General features: G+C 49.1%; 4 protein-coding genes across 4 annotated transcripts; 2 read left to right on the top strand and 2 right to left on the bottom strand.

Moving 5' to 3' along the window:
* The first annotated feature begins 158 nt into the window (after nucleotides 1-158).
* On the top strand, nucleotides 159-2577 carry gstt2 (glutathione S-transferase theta 2). The gene is made up of 5 exons (XM_084690337.1): nucleotides 159-386; nucleotides 723-810; nucleotides 973-1123; nucleotides 1543-1719; nucleotides 1849-2577. Exons 1-5 carry the CDS (start codon nucleotides 263-265, stop codon nucleotides 1993-1995), a joined length of 687 nt encoding a protein of 228 aa, XP_084546463.1. The 5' UTR covers nucleotides 159-262; the 3' UTR covers nucleotides 1996-2577.
* Nucleotides 2554-7627, bottom strand: chek2 (checkpoint kinase 2). The gene is made up of 15 exons (XM_084690335.1): nucleotides 7447-7627; nucleotides 6277-6697; nucleotides 5887-6011; nucleotides 5679-5811; nucleotides 5373-5463; nucleotides 5082-5178; nucleotides 4945-4998; nucleotides 4740-4804; nucleotides 4439-4538; nucleotides 4254-4340; nucleotides 3952-4115; nucleotides 3663-3778; nucleotides 3459-3544; nucleotides 3129-3275; nucleotides 2554-2897 (listed from the first exon to the last, which is right to left on the bottom strand). Exons 2-15 carry the CDS (start codon nucleotides 6671-6673, stop codon nucleotides 2781-2783), a joined length of 1779 nt encoding a protein of 592 aa, XP_084546461.1. The 5' UTR covers nucleotides 6674-6697; nucleotides 7447-7627; the 3' UTR covers nucleotides 2554-2780.
* On the top strand, nucleotides 7587-10632 carry entr1 (endosome associated trafficking regulator 1). The gene is made up of 8 exons (XM_084690336.1): nucleotides 7587-7945; nucleotides 8046-8167; nucleotides 8386-8769; nucleotides 8983-9056; nucleotides 9279-9390; nucleotides 9534-9596; nucleotides 9876-10015; nucleotides 10247-10632. The coding sequence occupies exons 1-8, from the start codon at nucleotides 7900-7902 to the stop codon at nucleotides 10335-10337; spliced, it is 1032 nt and encodes a 343-aa protein (XP_084546462.1). The 5' UTR covers nucleotides 7587-7899; the 3' UTR covers nucleotides 10338-10632.
* Nucleotides 10552-21551, bottom strand: ccdc180 (coiled-coil domain containing 180). Its single transcript, XM_084690334.1, has 37 exons — nucleotides 21210-21551; nucleotides 20926-21104; nucleotides 20684-20775; nucleotides 20332-20441; nucleotides 20040-20168; nucleotides 19852-19962; nucleotides 19562-19657; nucleotides 19175-19338; nucleotides 18901-19020; nucleotides 18665-18744; nucleotides 18453-18541; nucleotides 18121-18240; nucleotides 17521-17694; nucleotides 17252-17367; nucleotides 16986-17112; nucleotides 16703-16745; nucleotides 16440-16552; nucleotides 16121-16308; nucleotides 15858-16033; nucleotides 15528-15708; nucleotides 14786-14932; nucleotides 14555-14699; nucleotides 14309-14425; nucleotides 14133-14222; nucleotides 13776-13859; nucleotides 13461-13651; nucleotides 13288-13358; nucleotides 13096-13204; nucleotides 12902-12979; nucleotides 12717-12786; nucleotides 12365-12509; nucleotides 12023-12183; nucleotides 11743-11880; nucleotides 11412-11523; nucleotides 11235-11337; nucleotides 10905-11040; nucleotides 10552-10826 (listed from the first exon to the last, which is right to left on the bottom strand). Exons 1-37 carry the CDS (start codon nucleotides 21267-21269, stop codon nucleotides 10692-10694), a joined length of 4500 nt encoding a protein of 1499 aa, XP_084546460.1. The 5' UTR covers nucleotides 21270-21551; the 3' UTR covers nucleotides 10552-10691.
* Between the last annotated feature and the right edge of the window lie 77 nt (nucleotides 21552-21628).

Raw genomic sequence — 21628 nt, forward strand, 5'->3', positions numbered from 1 at the left:
TAGGCATTTCATGAGCTCATATATAACTGAAGTAGTTATCGGCAACTTCGCAAACTAGTGTAGTGGATAATATAACTTGTCAAAGCAGCATTGCCTATTATATGTAACGCAGGAAATTGTCTGCTTTAGTGCTCCATATGGAGATAATACTGCAGTCATCAAACCTGGCAACCTTCCTTATGATCTGCACAATTTATGCACACACACATACAACGCAAGTGGCTCGTACTACTGCTGGCTACATTCACCCCGGACACTTATAATGGCTGGTCGAAGAGGTTTAGACATCTACTTAGACTTACTGTCTCAGCCATGCAGAGCAATACACATTTTTGTAAATGTCAACAAAATACCCCATACTTTGAAAACTGTGGCACTACGAAAAGGTAAGAGAGTGAAGGCAATGTGTTTACAGTTAGCTTGTTAGCGAGCTCCAGCTAGCGAAGGTTAGCAAACGAGTATAATGTTATCCGGTCTTATTTTAGTTGGTCAAAATGACATGTTCATGTGAACAGAAATCCATCGTCTGCATCTACTGCATACATAGCATCCACTAAACTTTATAGACGTTGCTAAAAGCAACCTTGCTTTGAACTTTGTCCTCGTTGGCAGATCGATTGTAGCATAACTGGCCATGTACACGACGTGACGAAGTAGTTTCAGGGTTGGTGACAGATTAACAAAGTCCACTGCTTTATACACTTGTGTCGTATTCCATGCAGGTGAGCAGAAGACTCCGGATTTCGCTAAACTGAATCCCATGCAGAAAGTCCCAGTTATAGATGACAATGGTTTTGTCCTAACTGAGAGGTGAGACAATTATAACATTATTAAGACGAGCTAGTTCAACCGGACAGTATTTAATCGATCGATCAATCAATCAGTCGCATTCAGTTATATACAATTGACTTCAATTTGATCACGTATACAGCACATAGCTTAACTCCTCATTTGCATGATCTGTTTTTGCAGCGATGCCATATTGAAGTACTTGGCAACAAAGTACCATGTCCCAGACCACTGGTATCCAAAGCAACCAGAGCGGAGGGCCAGAGTGGACGAGTACACGGCCTGGCATCACACCAACACACGACCTCAAGCTGCTAAAGTGTTCCTCCTGGAGGTAACACACAAATCACAACAAGCACGTTGCCAATGTATTCATCACTAAGGCATCTCACCAACACACACAATAATAAAAACCTGCTTGTAAAGTTGGAAGTAGCACCTTCCGACACATGTACGCATCACACACACACCTCATCATGCAGAGCGAATGTGAACACCTGTTCACCAGTGGGTGCTGATGTATGTCTAGTAATCAGGGAAGGGAAAGATTCCAGACAGGGCTGACATGACTCAGATTAGTGGTCTTCAACAACCCCCCCCTGCCCTGTATCATCACCAGGCGTCTGCATAGCTAGATAACGACCCATTCATTTGAATCAGGAGTGTTGGAAGAGGGAAACATCTAAAAGGACCAGGGTTGAAGACCACTGCTCTTGACATAGGTAGCGATGTTCTGTTTGCGTGCGTGTTCAGGTGCTGTTGCCCCGTATGGCCGGCCAGCCGACCGAGCAGGCCAGGGTGGAGAGGGCCGTGTCGGAGCTGAGTGTCACCCTAGACAAGCTGCAGGACATGTTCCTGAAGAGGCAGCCCTTCCTGTGTGGCGACGACATCTCTCTGGCTGACCTGCTGGCCGTGTGTGAACTCATGCAGGTCGGAGGATATGACATCATTGAGCTACCGGGGCTTTGCTCTTAGTGGTCTTCCTGTGGAGGACTGTCGTCCTACCTTTTCAGGAAATGTTCTCACCAGCCTCCTTTGTTGTTGCTGTTCCTCCTCCAGCCTCTAGGGGGCGGCAGAGATGTGCTGCAGGACCGTCCTTTGCTGCAGCGCTGGCTGGGTCGCGTTCAGTCTGCTGTGGGCAGCTGCTTTGACGAGGCCCACGCCGTGCTATACCGCATCAGGGACAATGCAAAGGCCAAACTATGATGTCACCGGTTGCCATGGTGTCAACCCCCCACCCCCGATGTACAAATATGTACAAGACCTTTGGATGTATTTTGAGTGATTTGCCTCAGTGTTGACCCAAGTATGAGCTCGTGTCAACAACCCTGGTCTTCAAGACCTCCTGTCCTGCATGTTTTAGACGGCTCCCTCTTCCAACACACCTGATTCAAATGAACGGGTCGTTAACGGGCATCTGCTGAGCTTCATAAAGACTCGTCATTGGAATCAGGTGTGTTGGAAGAACGAAACATCTGTAACATGCAGGACAGGAGGTTGTGAGGACCGGGACTGAGAAAGGCTGCCTTAACCAAGATGCCTCTGATTTTGTTATCAGCTATGTAAAGCCTTTAACCTACTAGAAGGATATCCAGCTTTACTTGCTTTGAGAATCAACACATCAATGATTTAAACACCAAACCTGATCAGGACTAATCTATAAAACAGGCAATGCCTTCAGGATGAGAAATATGGAACTCTAAAGTGAAACAAGCTTAACCTTTCATAAAGTGTTGTGCAAATGTTTAATTAGGCAATGTCTCGCCTAAATAAAATTTGTTTTATTTACCTACAAAAATATATACACACACACACACCACATTGACACATGCACGTTAACAATGGGCATGTGGACAGTGGTGATGACGAGTAAGAGGAATTTCAACAGTGATTGTAGACAAGTGAGATCAGGAGGATTATAAGGAATCACAGAGGAATTAACCGATCAAGGCATGGAGGTGATTCTTCAGATCAGTAACCGTGGGAACGGATCAGGTGGCGGTGAACGGGCCCTGCTGTTTGTGGGGCGGTTGGTCGTCCTCCTGGGTGTCCTCTCTTGGTCTCTTCCTGCTGCCTGAGACGGTGCTGGCAGTGCTGCAGGTGGATGTCTGGAACCAAAAACACCACAAGTGGACACAGGCTCAGCGAACAGTCGTGTTGGTTCGCTGTGCAGCTCAGTGAACTGTTCTTTAACGCTACAGAGTAACTGTGTTAGAATCAACAGACACGAGGACCTAGAAAAGCTGGCAGACTCCAATGAACAATTCCTATATGCATTAGTCCACTCCGTTGGCAAATCAGAAAAGGTTTATTAGTTCTTTTTTTATTTATTTTTTTACCACGGCAACGTCAGACTGCGCGGCGGTTCTGTCGGACGGTCCGCCCGCACCATCCGACCACGTGTCGGGGTCATCGGAGTCTCCTGCAGCGAGCGCCGTAGCGTTGGGGTACATGATGCTGTGGGCTTTGTCTCTCATGTTGGGGTCCTGTGGAGAATCAGTCACACAACAGACTCACTCTCACAGCTACGATCTTGTCCATCGACACAGAGCGTCCCCGATCCCACCACTAGAAAGCTATTGATTCCTCAAGGAAATCCCGACGGGTTCTCGGTCCCCGCGGTGTTGTGCTTGTTGCTGGGATACGTTCAGCTTCTCTGAGGGTCTCACCTCCAGCCAGGGGTGCCTCAGGGCTTCCTCTATGGAGAGGCGCTGGGTGGGGTTCACAACCAGCAACTTCTTGACAAGGTCCCTGGCTACACAGAAAACAGCCATTTAGTGTTACAAAGAGTCAGGCTGTTCCACACAGACTCACTGATCAGGCTGTTCCAAACAGACACTGATCAGGCTGTTCCAAACAGAGGTCTGTCTCACCGGGCGCTGAGATTTTGTTCCATTTGGACGGGATGAAAGTGAAGATGCCTCGAGTGATCTGGTCAGGGACCGGTAAATCGGACCAGTCAGTGTGAAAGGGAGGGTACCCACCTAGACTGGGGGGTGCATAAACACAGGGACAGCTGTTAAACAAGCGGGGAGCGCACACACACACACACACACACACAGAGGGTGTTAAAGGGAGCACTATTTAAGCAAACGGCTAAGATCGAGCACACAGGCAGCGTTACAAACGTGACAGTTGTCAGGCATTCACGGTAGAACCCACCACACAAACAGCAGGACCCCCAGACTCCAGGCGTCCACGGCCCGGCTGTAACCCACAGTAGCAGCGTCCGTAAACACCTCGGGCGCCAGGTACGTAGCCGTTCCACAGAGCGTCCGCATCAGAGACTCCTCCTCCAAGATCTTTGACTGGTTGAAGTCTGTCACCTGCAACACAAGAGTAAGGATCATCGCACACCATCCCACACATACCTTGTGCTATAATAGCATACTTACAGTAAAATATTCATGATATATTTTTCTATAATAATGTTTGAGGGGTTGGTTTCTGTCTTGTTCTCACACCTTTATCAAACATTCGTCTTCATGGGAGGACAGAAGAATGTTCTCAGGCTTTAGGTCTCGATGAATTATGCCATTGTTGTGTAGGTACTAGAAGGCCAAGGACAAGGTGGGGTTATAGAGAGTCAGGACAGTCCTGTAAACACTTCTATTGCATACGTTTTGCGAACGACCAGTGGTGAAACTACCTCAACAGCCTTCAACATTTGGTAAAAATACAGCTTAGCGATGGGCTCTGGGATTTGCTGCTTGGACTTGACCCTGTTGAACAGTTCTCCCCCTTCCATCCTGAAAACACACACACACACACACACACACACACATACATTATAATGTGACGCACACTGTGCATTCCACTCAATCCTCCTAGCTGGGTGTAATGTCTTGTCGCCAATCTTAAGTTCAGCTGGGTCAAGTGGGGGTTTCAATGGCCGAGTAGGAGATTGTGATAAAGAATCCAACTATGTAAACAGAGAGCGCAAGACTTACAGCTCAAGAACAATGTAGTAGGAATCATCGGTCTGATAGAAGTCCTCCGTCCTAATCAGGCAGGGCTGGGCGTAGGACAGCAAATAAACAAGTTAACATCTAACTACAGAGGATGTCCACTACCTAAATGTGTTTGTTACCTTACAGACAAGCACCAAACTAACTAAGGCTATAGACAGAAAGATAGTGCTTCTAACACACTCACATGGTCGATCCTCTTGAGGATCTCAATCTCTCTCTCAGCGTTTCTCGTAGCCATCTGTTTGTGGAGAAACAACGACATGAGGACGATGTATTTCAGCGTCCGTGTTTCCTTGATAACAGGAAGTGGTTATACGTCACCCCAACAGATGGGAAGTCATTCTTCTTGATGGTCTTGACGGCCACCTTTTTACAGGTGGCTCTTTCAAAGGCTAGCTTTACCTCCCCACACACACCCCTGGGAAAACACACACGCCTAGTTAAGCACACACCTCGGACAGCCAAGCCTATACCTACACACACACCCCATAGACACACACACACACCTACACACACACACACACAAACATGTGGGTTCCCTCCTCCCCATCTGTATCAGTACCAGTGCAGTTTATATTCCAGCACAGCTCAAAGTACAGACAACAAACTTACTTCCCAATATTTCTGGTGATTATGTACTTGTCTCTAAACTCCTTGGGCAGGTTGGACTGTTCATCAGCCATCAGGTCAATGAACATGAATGCTGAAGGGAAAAATGAACAGTTGGTTTCACATCAAACAAGGCTACCTGCCATCACCTTTAGGAAGGGACTGTGCTGTGATGATCAGACTGTGTCCAGACTGTGTCAGAGCACAGAGAAAGACAACAGTCATAAAATGGTTTGACAGAGCGCCGTGATTCGCTGAAAATGGTTGTGAGAAAATGTCATATTTTATGAGGCGGCATCAGTAGCGTACCTTTATTGCGACTGTCAGTCAAAGCCAACTCAGCATTGTTAGCCAAGGGAAGCTTTTTTCCTTTCCCAATGAGTTGACCGTCTACGTAGGTGCCGTTGCCACTATGGTCCTCACAATAGACGACATCATCCTCCTGTAGGGTTGATGGAGGGAAACAGTGATGCCAAACAGAACAGCATGAGGGAGAAAAGGAAGACAAGATACTTACTTTAAATATCCTGAAGTGTTTTTTGCTGTAGGTTTGGAACCTGGAGGAGTTCTTGTGCAGGCCATCCTCAAAACAGTAATCGCATTTGGAGTCACGACCGAACCAGTACTGTTCCTCGATGCAGTCTGAACAAAACACAACAAACCAAAACACGAAGAACTGAAAAAGGATACAGTACAAATATCCTAATTCATGAAGAAAGAAAGAGAGTGATTGAGAGAGATAGAGAAAGAGAGACTACGTAAGAGTGAAACTGAAAAAATAGAGTGAGACAGAGTGTAGGACAGAGGGAGAGTGAGACAGAGAGAGTTTGCGAGTGAGACATATATATAGAGAGAACAGCCCTGTGGTTTAAAGACTGGATGACCAATAGCTGCATGTGGGACTCACTGAGGACTCTGAAGCGCTTGTGCAGGGGCAGCAGGCGACCCCAGGGGCGGGGCTCTGGCTCCTCACGGATGGGAGACAGGTCTTGGACTGGGATGGTGTCCACGGAGCTAACGGTACCTGATGTGGATGAGGACTGGCTGGCAGGAGCGGATGACGAACTAGAACTACTCTGGCTTTGGGACTGGGTTTGGGATTGAGACTGGGTTTGGGGTTGGGACTGGGTTTGGGACAGGGACTGGGTTTGTGGTTGGGTTTGGGACAGGGACTCGGGCTGGGACTGGGTTTGAGACCGGGTTTGGGGCTGGGAGTCTATTTGAGGTTGGGATTGAGACCGGGTTTGTCGTCGCGTCCGTGTTTTGCGCTGGGAGTCTGGTAGCTTGGTATGTTCTTCAGACATTGCAGTATCTATCTCCGTCTGAGTCTGCACAAGATGAAGACAGTACAACAGGGTTTGTGCTGGAATGTGAATAGCTGTTTTCTTACCTCTCACGTCCATAAGGTGCAGGCGTGCAGCAACTCAACACACCCCCCCCAGTCAGAGTGCGGATTATAAAATGACAATCGGGGGCGCAACTTCTTCTCCAGGGCGTAAAGTAATATTTACGATTACAGGTTAGAACGATATATAAACGTATTGACCCCCCCCCCCCACACACACACAAAAACTGTTGTTTTTACCTCTTTTGAGGGGGGTCCAAGTCTTAATTAGGGGGGGGGTCAAACCCCCAAATTCCCCCTGTAATTCGAACCCTGCCCACTGTCCCCCACCAAACCCATTTCCTGATTCACACAGCTTGAGGAAGATGCTGACTGATAGCTGTTAGTTCGGCCTACAATTGTTAGCTGATGGTCATCTACCTTGCTTGCTAGATGGCTGCGTGTGTTGACATCACACTGAATAAAAACCACAGTAAACATTTACATCCCAGCCTATAATATATTTTATGATGTTTCGATTTCTTAATTCATATAGGACAACGTTGCCCCATTTTAATAATCCATACAGCACCAGGTAGCTAGCTAGCCACTACACATTAGCTTTATGAATGAATCAAGTTAGCTACTCCGTTAGACAATCTTTCCAGATGCAAGTACCAAGACTCAAAATCAAATGCATTTTTTAAATGTATCTTAATTATGCATGAACACAACGTTATATATCACTCTTACCACAATTTCAGAACATATGATGAACGTGGAATATACCGCAGAGTTGCAAAAGGTTGTTTCATGGCATGTGCATTTCTTTCAATAAACGTCATAAGTTTAGGAACCAATACAAAGTTCGGGTGTGCACACGTGATCTTTCATCTGTCAACTGATCTGTTTTCAGCACTCCACAGTGATGAACAACATCTGGAATTTCTTGACCATTTGGGCAGGCCAGTACAGTCAATAGTTTAGAGAAAATTATCTAGACTAATCTTGGCGAATCTGTAGCCATTGTTGTGTAATTAGCTAGATGTGCTATAGTGCTTCCGTCTCGTATTACAGCTCGTATCCTGTCGAATTAGCTATAGTAGCTAACCAGTTAGTAAGTTAGCTAGCGTAGCTAGATAGTGTACAAGCTACTCTCGTAGTAGTGTCACAACCGTACTTCCGACTGCTCTACGTCCATCCAACATGTCAAAACCGAAAACCTCTGCAAAAACCTTAATTATCGAAGATGGTAGGTTGCCAAACAGCGTTAGCTGTACATCATTGCTACCACGTACACTTCGTGAACAACATTGTGACTATAGCAACTTCAATGTTATTTAACTTTTTAGATGAAGCCCAAGAGGATGGAGACGAATTGAATCCCTTCTCCTTCAAAGAGTTTATCCGCAGCAAGAACAAGGACTCTGATATGAATACAGATTCAGATGAAACCTTCTACCCAATGAGAAAGGTAACTTTGCATTTAGTTCTATCGACGAAACGTCAACTAATTCAATTAAACATTAAAGTCAAATATATATGGAACACTGTGACAAGACAGAACATCTCAAACACTTTAAAGGCAATGAAAAGTCTGACTACAGTTGGTGCTGTTGTAAACAAGGGCGAGGATTTCAGAGATGATTCATGCAAGTGTGTGTCATTGAGTGTGTGTGTGTGACCCTACAGAAGACATATGGCAGCAGCCTCCTGTCAGACAGAGAGTATCCGTCCTACAGCCACTTGGATGGGACACCACAGCCAGGGGAAGAGTCTGAGGAGGACTGGGCCGGAAGCTACGAGCCCTCAGCCTTGGAGGACGCCCAGGAGTTTGTGCTGAGCAGAACCGCAGACTGCAACACGTATTCAGACCCGTCCTCCCTCGGCACCGAGGAGGAGGTGTCGTGGCAGGAGGATCAGGGAGAGGAGCCGTCTTTGCTTGAGGAGTCTCTGTGGCAGGGCTCCAGACAAGGCCCGGTGAACTATGAAGGGGATGATGAGACGTCGATGGTGGAGCTCTCCTTCCGGACCCAGACTGGCAAGTCGGAAGGGAAGAGGAATCATCTGCAGAAGGTTCACTTAGATCTGCCCTCCTCCATTCTCCACACACACGCTCCTCTCATCGTCTTCTAGAGTCCTCCCTCACACACACACACCCTCTCTCCCTCACACACACACACACACTCCCTCTCTCCCCACACTCAGTTATCTGCACACTGTGAAAGAGGACGGCCCGGGTGACGTCCAGTCGGGTGTGTTTAACAGCAGCTCTGTTTCTCTTCTCAGCTGCAGGACGAAAACGCTCAGCTCAGGAAGAACGTCCGATCTCTGCTGAAGAAGGCCGAGATTGACGATCGCAGGTGGCTGGGTACACGGTCATACACTCACACAGTCCACACACTACTATACACACTACTATACTCACTACTACACACACTACTATACACAGACTACAGACTCCACACTGTACAGCTTTAGATACTTATTCTGGGTGCGTGTGGGCTGAAGCAGTCACAGTATTTGAAGGGCCAAAATAACTAGACGGCAAATGAAAGTGTAGTTACTGATGTTTTTCCCCGCAGACTTCAAGAACTCACAGAGGAACTGCATAAGAAGAGACTGCAGGAGGAAAGGGAGGCCCAGGCCTTGGAGACTATGGTTCACTCCGTGGAACAGAACCTGCACTTGATGACAGTAAGGGCCCGTGTGATCACTGACAGATTGCTCCAACCATACCTGACCCTTATTTAACAATGTCTGAACTGACCAGTAGCTGACTGGCCGATGCCTTCTTGAACTTCTCCCTCACATTAACGGGAACCTTTCTTTCTGGACAGAAACGAGCAGTGAAGGCAGAGAACAGTGTGACCAGACTCAAGCAGGAGCTTCACCAGTTGCAGGTCAGACAGCAAGCCTTGGTTTCTGGATAGGGGGAATGCTTGTGTGTTTGTAGCTGTGCGAAAATCGATGTGAATAATGATGAGCGTGTGTGTAAGTCTGTGTGAGAGAGAGAGGTCTACGAAGAGGGAAAACCAACCTAAAACTAGTTGACATCTCAGCCTCTGCTTTGGCTGTCACAGTCTTCCTCCACGGTTGTTCACGGCAGAGCCACACAGTGATAAATAGAACCAGGAATGAGCGGCGGTTGTGATCACCCAGCGCCGGCTGTCTCCTTGCAGGGCCAGGTGGAGGGCTACCAGTGTGAGAACGAGAGGCTGCGAGCGGGAGAGACGACCGCTCTGAACACCATGAGGCAGAATGCTCAGGCGGCGTCAGAGTACCTGAACAAAGCTGCTCTCAACGCAGAGACGTCCATCAAGTACGTCTTCATACCAGCTGTCACATTACTGCTATTTAACCGTGGCTGTAGGTCCCTTTATGTGGACTTAATGAGTCTTTAGCGTCACAAAGTTAGAATGTGAAACTGCGTGAGGCCAACACATACCTTGCAGACTCTTAAACAGTAAACCTTTTGTGAGAGAGGTACTTTTCAGTAACATTGTGGTCTTTGTCCTAGCTTGTTAAATCGGTTTGTGTTTTACCCTCACAGGCAGTTGCTGACTGGAGCAGAGACCTTGTGTTTGGTGTCTCAACTACTGCACTCCATCGACAAGATAAGCGACCTTCAGGCTGAAAACTGAGGGTGGGAGAGACATTATTTATTCCTCAACCAATGGGAGCAATGTATCCATCCATTCCACGGCTAATGGAGGCAAATACATTTGGGAAGAGCCAATCGGGAAAGCTTAGTGCCCAGCACTGGTGTTTGGGACAGGCCAGAAGAGCGTATCACTAAAACTGTCCTGACACGTCTTGCACATTCTTTTTTTACATGACGTTAATCACACTAACATCTGTTTGTAACCGATTTATTTCAAATAGGAAATAACTGTACTCGATGTGATCATGATAAATATATTCTCATATACATTTTAACATCCTTTTTGTACCTATTTTGTCAGTTGAAAACGATACTGGGTGTAATTGTCTGTACTCTATTCAGCGTTGATCTGTGCGAGGGTGGTCAGTTGGCCATTCCAGTGTTCCACCCAACGCTGCAATTCCCTCTGCTGTGCCCGATTCTCCTCCACAGCCTGCTCCAGCACCTTACTGTAGTGCTGTTCATATTTCTGTAACACACACACACATCAGTTTCTGTGGAGGGGTAGGGTGTCATCTGGTGCCTGTAACTGGTGTGCATCTGTCACCTGGTACGCTGAGTCCCGAGCCTCGACCGTTCTCAGGTGGCCCAGAGTGGTTGTAGCCGTGGTGATGGAGGCCGTTATGGTCTTGGCCATAGCTGGTTCGTCCGGACTTGTGAAATGAGCAATCCCTGGCCAAGTCCTGTCACACACACAGTCTATAGCTTTTATCTTCATCCGTTTATGTAACCGTACCTGGTTAGCATCCACGGCCGACACAGAACAATACTGTCTCCTACAACCGTGAAAAATACTAGTCTCCAGTCTCCATAATAGTCTCCAACAGCAGGCCTCCTACAGCCCTGTGTTAGAGCCCTGGTGGTCCTGAGTATTTACCTGCTGCCTCTCTGGAGGGGAGCTCCCTCCGACTTCTCCTGCAGAGTGTCGGCCTGTTTACGACGAAGCAAGGTCGTGACGTTCTCCTTCTTCGTCTCTGCATCTGCAAGGACGACACAAACCCCCGTTTGTGGCTCTGTGGGTGCACACGTACGGGCTGACGCGGCAGGTACTCACGTCCTGGCAGGACCTGGTCCACAGTCAGAAGGTTGTCCATCTGGAAGAGCAGGTTCTCTGTCAGCGAGGCCAGCGAGGACACAAACTCCTCTCCCTGTTTCCTCAAACTCGCCTGACAGGAAGCAGCAACAACAGCACATAAAAAGGTGATCAGCTTGGAATAGACTCAGGCTAGGATCTGGGTCAGAGTTCACAGGTCAAGGGTCACCAATCAGGGTGGAAGCGAGGTAGCTCCAGGTGGGTTAGGGTCAAGGGTCACAGGTTAGGGTAAAAGCAAGTAGCTCCAGGTGGGTTAGGGTCAAGGGTCAGGGCTCAGTGTCTATAGGCTAACCTGTAGCTCTAGCTGAGAGTTGTGTATGTCCTCGGCCAGCTTCTTCTGCCTGCTAGCCTCTGATTGGCTGAGGGCCTGCAGCTCTGCCTCACAGGCTGGGTGGCTCAGACGCACACTCAGCTGCCTCGTGTGCTCCTTCTGGAAACACACACATTTATACCTTCACACATGTATACACACACACATATATGCTTAAACACATATATAAACCAGACCCAGCTGGACTTCCAGCCTGCATGATAACAGCAGTAAACTCAGCACCACGCTGGAGTTCCAGCACCTTCTTGTCCTCGCTGGCCTGCAGGGTGCACTGTAGGCTCTGGCGGATCCTGCCCGCTTCCTGGTCTAGACTGGTCAGGTGCTGTTGCTCCAGGTTACAGACCAGCACTTCCGGAAGCTTGGACAGGCACTCCTCAAAGTCTTCCAGCTGCTGACGGAACTCTGGACGACCGTTGACCGGAACAGGCAAGAGATAAAGTCACGTCAACTGAGGTCTCCTATTATACATCGTCAGATACTGATTTGTTTACTGCAGGCTGGTTTCACATTTTCAACAGGTCAATATACAAACTGTGACGGACACATTTCCCCATTCAAGAAATACACATTTCTGAGTGCTGACCTTGGACACAGTCGTTGAGGTAGTCATGAGCTTGGCTCTGATAGGCCAGCAGCCTCTTGTTGATGTCCTCAGCACACTGCTCGAAGGTGTCCTGCAGGTACTGGGGCCGCGTAACCTGACGGCGGTCCTTCTTCTTGTAGAAGTCCTGTTCACAACACAACATGTCTTTATCCGTTCATCTGAGGCTTTCATCCACAGAGACATAAAAATAGCACACAGAGAAACTACAGCAAAGTAAGGATGAAAAGTAACAGTACTGTGGTGTTTAAGAGTCAAGACATCAGGGATGATTTTGTTTAAATTTGGGAATATGTTACAGTTGTTTTTGGAGACGAAAACTGCTGTTCCACACCTCTGCCAGCAGCAGTAGGATGTCGTTGGTCTTCCACAGGACAGCGGCCACAACAGACTTGAAGGTAGGTCTGGAACAGGCAGGGAGATCCAGTGACAGTTACAAATTCAACCAAATTCAAACCATGGATACCGACTACTGGCGTTTAAGGTAAGACAGTTTGAGGAGTCGATGAGCCAACTCACGTGGCGTCCTCGTCTGGTGTGGAGCCAAACACGTGGAACCTCTTATCAAAGCGGGTTGGTTTGGAGAATCTTCTCACACTACGACAAACGGAGTCAAGATATGAAAACATTAATATTTCTACAGTTAGGAGTGTTGTGTCTATGAGTAAGTGTGTGTCGGTGTTTGTGTCTGTATTGCACATGTGTGTGTGTACCTCTGAGCGCTGACTGACTCAGAAGACTGTCTGTGGAGCGCGTCCAAGGCGACCTGACTGTGGATCTTTCCCTGCTTCTGACCTGAGCCAACAGGAGACGACAACCGGACTACGAAACACACACACACACACACACAGTCAACACCGTAACTCACACTGAAGCTCAAATCGACACAAAACACACGCACACACCTGTGGCAGCAGCAGATCCTCTCTCCCCTGCCTCTGAACGGGATTCCTGAGGAGGTGTGGGTCTGCTGAACCTGACACACACGCACACACACACACACACACATACACAACATCAGACACATATATATATATATTAGTGAGCTGGCAGAAGCAGCGTGGCCTCCCAGCCTCACCTGAGCAGGCCTTTGATGAGCCCCACAGCCGGGTCATCCAGGAAGGACACCCCCATGCGGCTAGGCTGCAGCAGGCTGTCAGCCGGGGCTGGGATCCCCGTCTTCTCCTGCCTGCGGGCCTTGTGCCGGGCGGCCACCGCGAACGAGCCCTGGAGGGGACAGTCTGGGAGCGGCGTCGCCATGGAGGGGTCCTGAACACACACACAGAGAGGTCGTAACTCGCATAGACACACACAGGGCATAGACACACACACACAGGGTGTGCAGGGTTGAAGATGTGGAGCATGTAAAGACTGTCTATACAAGCTGATTTACCAGGAAACACTCCAGATACTGACAGCGAGCCTTCAGCTCCTCCAGCACAGACCAGTTGGAGGTTAAGACATCCATGCTGACCGTCTGCATACAGACCAGGGCAGGGACACGTTACTGACCATTAACAGGATTACATTATCTATCTGTACTATCTAGAACATGCACATGAAGATTGCCTATACACATCCCTAGTATTACAACTCATGACACATTATACATGAATCATTACATTTGGGGGTAAGGTATAGTTTCAATGAGCATTTGAATTGCAAATTCCAAACCCTGTGCATTGCTTTGGATAAAAGTGTGTGTTAAATCAAAACATTATTATTATGATGATGATGATATTGTCTGGACCTTCTCTGGTCCTGCAAAGGGATGGATCATCTCCTCCAGCTCCACCAGCAGAGCGCTGATCTTTCTCTTCTGGGTGTTGCACTTGCAGGCCTGCGAGAGGGAGACGTCAGCAGCTCAACACTCCGCCAGGAAGAGGAAGTGGACAGACATGTTTACATCCATGACACCACACACACCTCACTCTTGATCTGAACCTGAGTGTTGGTCAGCAGCGATTGGATTTTCTCCAGGAACTTCATGTCCACGGCCAGATAGTGGAACTTCTCCTCAAACTTGCTGACCACGTCTTTCGCCTGGAGAGGAATGGGAAAAGGGAGGTCTGTGAAGCTGTGGTACTACCGGCCCAGCCTCCACCCAGTTCAGCCCCAGCCTCCACCCAGTTCAGCCCCAGCCCCAGCCCTCCCCCAGGCCTTAGCCTCTACCTGGTCCAGACACTTGGACTCCGTCACATCCATGTCGAGGACGACGTTCTCCTCGGTGGCATCGATGCGCTTGGTCATCTTCTCCAGACGCTTGTGATACATCTCAATCTCCTTAGGTGTAAAGTTCCCTCCCTCAGAGAACAGCCTGCACAGACACACCCAGACAGCCTGTCAGAGAGGACAGGAGGGTGAAGGGAGGGGAGGAGAAGGGTGGAGAAGAAAGGATCCTACTTGAAGGAGGTGAGCAGCTTGGCGTTGCCCTGCCTCAGTCCCTCCAGCTTGGCCTCCAGGGAGTGTCTGAACTGCCTCTGGGACATCTGGATCACCTCCACATGCTTGACCAGGCTGGTCTGCAGTGTCGCACACAGACCCACCAGCCTGCAGGGACAGAACACACACACACAGGTCACACACTGTACATGTAGGACTATCTCCTGAGGAGAGAGGGGGAGGAGAGGAGAGAGGGGGAGGAGAGAGGGAGAGGAGAGGGAGACGAGAGAGAGGGAGAGGAGAGAGGGGGAGGAGAGAGGGGGAGGAGAGGAGAGAGGGAGAGGAGAGAGGGAGAGGAGAGAGGGAGAGGAGAGAGGGAGAGGAGATGACAGAGGGTGAGGAGAGGAAAGAGGATGCGGAGAAGAGAGATGACAGAGGGTGAGGAGAGGAAAGAGGATGCGGAGAGGAGATGACAGATGGTGAGGAGAGGAGAGAGGGAGAGGAGATGACAGAGGGTGAGGAGAGGAAAGAGGATGCGGAGAAGAGAGATGACAGAGGGTGAGGAGAGGAAAGAGGATGCGGAGAGGAGATGACAGAGGGTGAGGATAGGAGAGAGGGTGAGGAGAGGAGAGATGACAGAGGGTGAGGAAAGGAGAGGAGAAGAGAAGAAAGACATGCAGTAAAAGGACATGATGAGACTGTGTAAGTAAGGATGTGGTTCCCAGGTGTGTTACAGGTGTAGCGCAGCAGAATCAGTTCTCACACGTCAGACTTGGTGGCGCTGACAAACACGTCCTCCAGACTGTAGATCTGGGTCTTGAAGTCTTCCGTCAGCTTGCTCTGACGGACCTGCAGCTCCTGGAAGTCTGTCCTGTAGTCCACCAGAGCCTGCAGCACGCCCTTACAGTGCCTGTCCACACGGTCTCTGTGCACAACCAGCTCCGCTACACACACACACACACACGCGCACGCACACAGAGTCATACAGTCACACACACTCACAGTCACAGAATCAATTTAGATGCAGGACTATTTCTCGATAAGAACAAAACCGAAGGATGAACAAAAACGTAAACGTGTCAGATGTGCTGACCGGCCCGTGCATTGTGGACGTCCATCTCGATCCTGCGAGCACGGGGCTGGTGCAGGTGCATGCGGAGCTCGTGCTCAGCCTGCATGGCCTCCTTCCTGGCTGCCAACACCACCATGCTGTTGCTCAGGGCGGAGTCGAACCTCTCCTCCAGGTGGTCAAAGTACGCCAAACGCACGCTGACGTCCAACACACAGTAGAATATCACACACACACATACATGACCGCCCAGCTGGCAGCTCTCCCCCCTGCTGTGAAGCACCTACTCTGTGAGCATCTGGCAGAGCAGGGAGGCGGGGAAGGAGACCAGCTGTGTGTCCGGGTGAGGGCTGGAGGCAGGGTCCCCTTCCTGCGGACACACCCAGGCCAGGCTGCTGTAGCGCTGGCCCCTCCTGGTGACAAACACCTCCTTGGACTGAGAATCCCACAGCTTCACGTAGGAGTCGGGAGCGTCCTGTAACACACAGGTCACTTTGCTGCTTCACCAGGTTCACAATAGAAACAAGAGTTAGCAGAGACAAAATCAGAAAGCCGATGACCACCTCGTGAAGGAATACGAGGGCGGGTCTGGGTTTGGAAAGCTACCTCATCGAAGAGAGAGAGGAAGGAGGGCCGGTCGGTGTCTGGGTTCCTCTGCAGGCCTTTCTTCCCCTGTCTAATCACTTTCTTTCTCTTCCCAATAACTCGCCCACTCGAATCTGTGGACGTTAAAACCGATAACACACATCAGACGGCTCACCACGCCTCAACACACCCCAGCACACCACAGTACTAGTCCAGAACCACATCAACTAGCAGGGTGTTTTGGAACCATCCGGTCCAACGCAGCCCACAGGAAGTGTTCTTACCCAGGCTTATGAGAGGACACTGAGACTGCACCACCTCGGGGTCCTGAAACACAAAACCTGTGATGGTTCAGGTTGTCTACACTGCTCAACCCCACATGTGCAGATACGCAGTATACTCGGGAGAATGACTGCAATGCAAAATATAGAAGCTGCGAGTGTGTGGCAGTGTGTGTGTTTGCTGCGGTGCATGTGAGATCATGTGGTGTGTGTGTATGAGTGTACTGGTTGTGTGTGTGTGTGTGTGTGTGTACTGTACGTGTGTGTGTGTGTGTGTTCATTGTACCAGACTGTATGTCTGCTCTACGTTGAAGAAGCGGCTGACAGCAGAGCTATAGGTCTGCAGTTCCTCCAGGACCATCCCAGGGAAGCAGTCCACCACCTCCATCTCCTCCTTGTGAAAGCTGAGGTATCTGTACACACACACAGACAGACACACACAGACACACACACACACACACACATAGCAGCAGCAGGTTATCAGAAACGAGCTCGGAGCACAATCATATTTTCACTTTTCACCAACATGCAGGGCTGTCCACTGATCTGTACCCCTGTTTGACTTCATCCAGGGAGGCCAGAGTCTTCTCCAGAGAGGCTCTGAGCGTCTCCTCTGTGCTCTCCTGGCGCAGTTTGTCCATCAGGACATCCAGATTAGCCTCCTTTTTCTGAAGAACACACACAGACACTCTGTGATCCAGGGTCATATAAGTGGGACGGCGGGAGATTGACAATACAATGTGTTTATCTAGGAGATGCTTTCATACAAAGCCAGGTCCAGTTCAGGGGGGGTGACTGGGGGTCTGGGTGTGAAGCCTCACCTGGGTGTTCAGGTTGTGGCCGGTCCGAACCACGTCCAGCTGCTCCTGCAGGTCTTGCTCTGCTTTCTGAAGGCCGGAGCTGTGAGCCTCCCACAGGTGAACCGCACCGCGACACACCTTGAACACAGACCTGCTCAACAGCGACACCCTTCTGGCCAAACTCTCGAAAGCCCTCTGGAAGGAAATGGGAGACAAGCAGGTATAGGAGCAAGGTATAGGAGACTAGGGGATAGAACACAATGTATAGGAGACTAGGGGATAGGACACAAGGTATAGGAGACTAGGGGATAGGACACAAGGTATAGGAGACTAGGGGATAGGACACAAGGTATAGGAGACTAGGGGATGGGACACAAGGTATAGGAGACTAGGGGATAGGACACAAGGTATAGGAGACTAGGGGATAGGACACAAGGTATAGGAGACTAGGGGATGGGACACAAGGTATAGGAGACTAGGGGATGGGACACAAGGTATAGGAGACTAGGGGATAGGACACAAGGTATAGGAGACTAGGGGATAGGACACAAGGTATAGGAGACTAGGGGATAGGAGATGAGGTATAGGTCTTGGGGATGGGAGATACTTTGACAAACTGACATCCATGCTTGCGATGCGTTCCTCTGCCTGGCTCTGGGATCGGCCAATGACAGAGAGGAAGTCTGCATTGATAACGGTTTGGACTTCCTCTGCTGACAGCCCATAGGTGAAAATCTCCTCCTGTAGATTAAAGTATAACTGGAAGTTACAAGGCACAGAGGAAGTTGCACGGCTGCTTTCACCTGGGGAAGAGGAAGAGGAAATGGCAAAGTACCATCTGACACAAACCTGTGTGCCAGGTTAAAGCACAATATGATGTCCTAAACTGGTTGTATTTACTGTAATGTTTCCTTCAAGCATGGCTGTAGTGCCTACAAGTAAACCATATGTACCTTGCATTTGTCAACCTCTGCTAAGCACTCCTGCCAGATCGCCTCATAACAGGAGGCCAGCTTTTTCACTAGGTCAATCTGCATACAGTCTGGGAAACAGACACACACACATTCAGTGGCCTTGTTGAAGACTATTACAGAGAATGACAGTTGAAAGGCATTTTGCCCAAATTGTAACTTCTTAATTTTGGTCAAAGGGAGCATAAACTTACCGATCTCTTGATTTATAGACGTTAGAGAATCATACCACTCAGTGACCAGTGTCTTTGAACAACTTGGAGGGATCAAGGCACTAAAATATCAATAACATCAAATACAGTTCAGCCATTAGTCTCAGTAAACATAACTTATATCCTAGTTAGAATCTTTCCTCAGGATGACTCATAAAGGTGATCTTCTAGAAGACTGTAGAGGGCCTGGTAGGAGGATGTAAGGTCCATCTGCCCACCTCAGTGACTGGAATACAGCGCAGCGCCGCTGGTTGTGGGTCAGCTGCAGTTCCCTCATGTGCTCCAGGGAGGCCTGCACCTCCGGGGGCTGCTGGATACGAGGAGTGCCCATGAAATCTCTGAGGAGGAAAAAAAAAACAGTAGATCACCTAACAATTCCAGCACAATGCAGATGAAACTAGACATGTACGGTTGGGGGGGGGGAATGATATTCTAAAACATCTTCCAAATCAAAGAGAACTCAAGAAGACATTGTGGTGCTCTGGGCCGTACTTGAATCTGTCGACCACCCCCTGGACTTTGTGCCTCTTCCAGTCCTGGAGCTTGTCCTCCCAGTGCAGGCGGTCAGACAGCTCCTTCTCCAAGTCTTGTTCCATCAGGTTCAGGTACAGCTTGGCCACCGCCCTCCGATTGGCCAGCAGAGCCTGGTTAATCATCTGAGAAGGAGACCCTCAGTGTTAGGGTCAGTCTGCAGGGTTAAGCTTCTAGAGGCTTCTATGAGGGGGAGTCCTCACGTTTGGTTCAGCGAACGATTCAAGCGTCCCAGAACCATAGAGTTTTGTTTCAGAACCAAAAAGATCCAGTGTGAATAGAGGTGAGGGTGGAGTGTTTCTAAAGGCGTTGGGAGCTAGCGAGCAGTAAGTGAGAGTTCCATCCTACCATGGCTTCATTGTCCATGAGACGGTGCACATCTGGAGGCATTACATAGCTGATCTTCTCCAGGAGTCCCGTGTATTTACGCAGTAAAGCTGCAATCTACACACAATCAAAATGAGTGAGCCTTCTTACAAGGTCAAGATAGGTCAAGGTATCTTAATTTCGTACCCGCAGGTAAAATTGTTTTGCAGATAAATGGAATTTCGTTGTCCAGAAAAAACACATACAAGACACAACAAATATACCGGTTAGTAACATCACACACACACTCATACGCACACACACAGCCTCACCATAGCTGTTCTCTCAGACTCATACTCCGTGAAGGTTGTATCCAGCTTCTTAACCCAGCTCCTCCTCTTCTCAGACTCCTCCCTCACCGCCTCCCACAGGGCGTGGAGATCCTGCGGAGAGAGAAACACCTCAGCTGTCAGTGACGCCCTGCGTCATCGGCGCCGGCGTCCAGAGGTGCTCGTCTCACCTGCAGAGTGAACTGCTCCAGGTCCGACAGCGCGTCCATCGCCTGCATGTGCTTCTTCACCTTTTCGTTGTACTCGGAGAGCTGGAGAAGCACGTCCTTGCCTGTTTGCCTGATTCGGTTCTCGAACTCCTGACGGGAAGAAAGAGATCACAACAAAACCAACCAGAAGTTTAATTGTAGTCAGGGTAGAGTCACAGTGGATGAAAGTTCGGGGAAGGGCGTATGACTGAGTGAGGGTGTGGCCGGGGGTCGGGCCTTAAGGGCAGGGAGGTCAGAGGTCAGATGACTATACCAGGCTGAGCACAGACAGGTCGTGATGCAGCTGGGACACAGTCTCACTGTGGTTCTTCTGTTTCTTCTCCATCATCCTCTGGATGATGTCAGAGGCAGGTCTGTCCGTCACTGGGGGAGGGGGGGGGGGGGGGGGATAGGTCAGGGCTGTTTACAACACATTTCTGACCATAACTGTTTCTGTGAACTAACTGTCAAACAGGCCTTGAGACAGTTACAGTGAGTAGTTAACACATCAGAATTCTACCCGGCAGTGGCCACGCAGATAATGAGAAATTTGAACTTTAAATGTGTTTCTTAGGAGCGGAATAACATATAACAAGATGAAGTCAATGCTTTTGTGTGACACTTACCAATAACATCTGGCAGCCCTCGTATCTCCTCCTCAATCGACAGCTCCTCACTCGAACTAGGACAAGTCCCTGAACCCGAGAACAGCTGGTCCCTGAGGGTCACGCACGCACGCACACACCAGTCATCAATGTTATCCCTTCACAATATTTACACTCCAACAATGCTACCGAGACGATGATGACGTTTTGTGTTTTCGTCGTTATACATTTTGCTTGCATGGGGTAGCGTGGGTTCTTTCTACCTTGTAGCCCTGTCCCGTGATCCTCGCTTGGTTTCAGAATGAGCTTTGGTCCAGCGCTGCTGTTGCTTCCCAGAATCATAGTCGTTGCCACTGCGAGACAGACCACCGCTAGCAGGTAGAACACTATCTTTCAGTTCCCGTCTCTTGCGACTTTCATGTAAAGTCTTTGACAGCTGTGCCTATGGATGGGTCGAGTGGAAATTGGCTCAATAAACAGCTTTAGTATGTGAATCTGACACCTTATCAGTTTACCAGATTTTTAACGCAATAAAAATATGAAATACCTGAGCCTCAAACATTTGACGGTAGACTTTTCCATTCGGAACCACACGAGACTCAGCCATCGTAAAACACTAGTCTTGCCGATTCGTGAGTTATGTAGCCTGTGTTGTATACTGCCCAGCTAATGTTTTGCTAGCGAACTACAAAGCGAACGCTAGCTAGATTGTCAATTTCAAATTAGTGTAACAACATTCTTACTCCATGGCCGAGTTTATCTTCATCATAAATTTGCTCCACAGTCGGTAAACGTTTTGGTGTGAGCAGGTTAACAGTACCAAATTAGTTTGCTTGACATGCTCAACTACCGTCCTCCGTGTTTGACAAGTAGCGCTCAGCGTCCACTAGTTACCATGTCAACAGACACCACCCCTCCCTCCCGATGCCTCCTCCTCATCTTGGCCCTATTGTTTATATATAGCTA

Source organism: Hypomesus nipponensis, chromosome 24 (assembly GCF_054491055.1).
Source record: "Hypomesus nipponensis isolate SF chromosome 24, ASM5449105v1, whole genome shotgun sequence".
Taxonomy (NCBI): Eukaryota; Metazoa; Chordata; class Actinopteri; order Osmeriformes; family Osmeridae; genus Hypomesus; species Hypomesus nipponensis.

What these genes read in the sequence shown, in the direction of transcription:
- gstt2 (XM_084690337.1), top strand. Translation starts at nt 263, where the DNA reads ATGGCTGGTCGAAGAGGTTTAGACATCTACTTAGACTTACTGTCTCAG. An exon ending in CTAAAGTGTTCCTCCTGGAG is followed by an intron (nt 1,124 to 1,542) that starts GTAACACACAAA and finishes GTGCGTGTTCAG; the next exon opens with GTGCTGTTGCCCCGTATGGC. An exon ending in CCGTGTGTGAACTCATGCAG is followed by an intron (nt 1,720 to 1,848) that starts GTCGGAGGATAT and finishes TTCCTCCTCCAG; the next exon opens with CCTCTAGGGGGCGGCAGAGA.
- chek2 (XM_084690335.1), bottom strand. Translation starts at nt 6,673, where the DNA reads ATGTCTGAAGAACATACCAAGCTACCAGACTCCCAGCGCAAAACACGG. An exon ending in GAACAAAATCTCAGCGCCCG is followed by an intron (nt 3,545 to 3,662) that starts GTGAGACAGACC and finishes TTTTCTGTGTAG; the next exon opens with CCAGGGACCTTGTCAAGAAG. An exon ending in CGCAGTCTGACGTTGCCGTG is followed by an intron (nt 2,898 to 3,128) that starts GTAAAAAAATAA and finishes TTTTGGTTCCAG; the next exon opens with ACATCCACCTGCAGCACTGC.
- entr1 (XM_084690336.1), top strand. Translation starts at nt 7,900, where the DNA reads ATGTCAAAACCGAAAACCTCTGCAAAAACCTTAATTATCGAAGATG. An exon ending in CCTTCTACCCAATGAGAAAG is followed by an intron (nt 8,168 to 8,385) that starts GTAACTTTGCAT and finishes GTGACCCTACAG; the next exon opens with AAGACATATGGCAGCAGCCT. An exon ending in AGGAGCTTCACCAGTTGCAG is followed by an intron (nt 9,597 to 9,875) that starts GTCAGACAGCAA and finishes GTCTCCTTGCAG; the next exon opens with GGCCAGGTGGAGGGCTACCA.
- ccdc180 (XM_084690334.1), bottom strand. Translation starts at nt 21,269, where the DNA reads ATGGCTGAGTCTCGTGTGGTTCCGAATGGAAAAGTCTACCGTCAAATG. An exon ending in GTGTCCTCTCATAAGCCTGG is followed by an intron (nt 16,553 to 16,702) that starts GTAAGAACACTT and finishes TAACGTCCACAG; the next exon opens with ATTCGAGTGGGCGAGTTATT. An exon ending in CTCTGCCAGATGCTCACAGA is followed by an intron (nt 16,034 to 16,120) that starts GTAGGTGCTTCA and finishes GTTGGACGTCAG; the next exon opens with CGTGCGTTTGGCGTACTTTG.